This window comes from Rhagoletis zephyria, unplaced genomic scaffold (genome assembly GCF_001687245.7).
Source record: "Rhagoletis zephyria isolate East Lansing unplaced genomic scaffold, Rhagoletis_zephyria_1.1 Rzeph_scaffold_04816, whole genome shotgun sequence".
Lineage (NCBI taxonomy): Eukaryota > Metazoa > Arthropoda > Insecta > Diptera > Tephritidae > Rhagoletis > Rhagoletis zephyria.
The window spans coordinates 15,970-18,424 of record NW_016161899.1 but is presented as its reverse complement, the minus strand read 5'-3'; the positions used below and the strand labels follow the sequence as shown (position 1 = coordinate 18,424).

Below are 2,455 nucleotides of genomic sequence, written 5' to 3'. Positions count from 1 at the left end.
TGGGCCGTCACAGATGCTGTACACTCATCTCCGGCAAACAAATCTAATTTCACCTTCAACAAATGCGTAGATGATATCTTTTTTTCAGTTTCACCCCAACCAACAGCTGTGAAGCTTTTATATATCGCATCCTTTGAGGGCAAGCAGGCGGGCAGGACATACTCATTCAGTGTCGCATCGCGATCCAATTCAACTAATGCGATATCATTGTAACGCTCAAAATAATACATTGGATGTACAATAGCATTGCGCACGGTAAAATCTTGGGTTTGAGTGCCATCGGTTGTAGTGCTGTGATCTAGTTCACCCAGTCGTATGACATTAATTTTGCTGACAATGGAGGAAAACGGGTGATTTTATGTGTGTGTGTGGGGTCTTAAGTAATTGCTGTGCATGAAGCGGGTACCTACCGTCGCCAACAATGTGCCGCGGAAATTACAAAGCGCTCACTTATCAAAGTACCGCCACATTGCCACTCTATCTGGCCGCTAGCCTGGTCCTTCGATCCCAGCAACGCAATCGATTGAAATTCCTTTGGCGCGGCCCTTTCGCCACCATATATCAGTGCTTGTGGACAAAAGGGGGGCGCTAGTTTCTGATACTCGAAACAAGCTGGAAAATAAAAGTTTTCGTCAGAATATTTTTAAGGGTTCTTAATGTGTATCAGCGGTTTTACCCCTTTCTGCATAAGTGGTTGGTTCGCTGTTTCCCAAACGAGTATCCAATGCAATCCCCGGCCGAGGACAGCAAACTATGCCAAATACTTTGTTGCAAAAAGGTATCGAACTGGTATCCATGGTTGCAAGGTGGGTGAAAATGTCAGGACAATATTGCAGCTCTTTACATTCACCCACCGCATTGTCACAGACTTTGGTAGAAAACATTTTGGAAAAAAGAAAGAAAAACCAAAGGGTCAGTTAATACACTTAGCCAGCTTTCAAAACTTCAAATCGGAGCCTGAATCGAGATCTGGAGCTTAGATATGTATATTGGAAATAACTTGAAGAAACTTTACTGCTCTCTTAAAGAAGGAGCATCGATGTACAAACTTTCGTCATGTTTTGCCAACCATGGCTTCGGCGTTTTTGAAATTCATTCAAATTTACACCGATGCTTATACTTTAACACAGCAGTAACTTGTTATGTTTCCCTGGAGATAGTAAAAGTCCTACCTGTCGAAAGTAGGAACAACCAAAAACGTGTTGTTTGATCTTTAAAAGTATTATAACTTAACCGTTAAAATTATTTTTCCATTTTTCCGTAAAAATTTAACCGTTATTTGAATCCGTTAATTACCAAAGGGAACAAGTCAGCATTTTTTATATAACAATTTTGATGCAGCTCGGTCCGTTTAACCCTCATCGGTTCCCGCAAAAAATTTGTCGCATAGGTTCTTTTGCATACGTTCGTTTACAAACAGATCTGACACTTCTAATCACATTTTTAAGAAAAATTCCAAGATTGCAGTTATATAGCCCATTCAATTTTAGTATAATTAAGTGCAAGTCTGATGTTGCTAGAAAATCGCAATTTTCTCCGTACCAAATTAATTGCCGAACATACTATTGAAGAACTTGCATGAAAAAAATTGCCAAAAACCATCGCGATTTTCTAGCAAATTCAAACTTGCATTTTGTTATACCAAAATTTAATGAGCTAACTGCATACCTGGAATATTTCTTAAAAATCTTACTAGAATTGTCAGTTCTGTTTGTGTACGAGCGTATACACAACAACCGGTTTGCAACTATAGGTGCAATCCCGTATTCCTCGGACTCGGACTAGTAAAACTGTCAAAAAAAAATTCGCTCAGAGCGAGAGAATAACATTGAAAAGTACGGGATCGCTTTCTAGTAAAAAATGGTAACTTCTGTCAACTTCAACATAACCTCCAAATTATGGTTGTAAATTTTTGCTTATTTTGTATCAAGAATGATAGAATACAAGATTGCGCCGATCAGAGAGGATTTTTGAGAATAACTTTTGTGTGACCTCACACTGGTGCAATTGCGTGAGAGAAATGCCAAAACGTGAGCAAAAATGGAAGAAGAAGAAAAAATGTTGCAAGGAAAACGTAAACAAGTTGCACCAGTGTGACGTCATGCAAACAACCATTCTGTCAAATTCGTTAAGAGAGGAATAGCGGTCCGAGATCGGCGCAACCTTTGTATTCTCTCAATCGTGATTTTGTATGTAAACACACTTAGCTCACACATGTAAATAACCAAAAATACTTTCCAATTCATTAGAATCCACTTAAACAAGTAATTAAATACTTTTCAACATGAATTAGCAGAGTCCACTTTTCTTTTGTTTACAATTTGGTTGCCAAACACACTACAGCTGATCGTTTGACACATTTACCAGAATTTACCAGCAAAAAATTCTCGGACTAAAACTGGTAACTCCTGACAGAGAGAGAGAACCGTATTTACTCTCTTTTGTCCTCTCAATA

At 38.7% G+C, this 2,455-nt stretch overlaps 1 protein-coding gene across 1 annotated transcript in view; it reads right to left on the bottom strand.

Moving 5' to 3' along the window:
- LOC108371238 (trypsin-1-like) overlaps positions 1-2,455 on the bottom strand; it is a 25,800-nt gene that overhangs the window by 15,625 nt on the left and 7,720 nt on the right. The window contains exons 3-5 of the mRNA XM_017626744.1: positions 677-868; positions 411-612; positions 1-330 (exon numbers count right to left, since the gene is read on the bottom strand). The exon at positions 1-330 is cut by the window's left edge and continues 2 nt beyond it. Coding sequence (XP_017482233.1) covers positions 1-330; positions 411-612; positions 677-868 — 724 coding nt within the window. The remainder of the gene's footprint in view (positions 331-410; positions 613-676; positions 869-2,455) is intronic.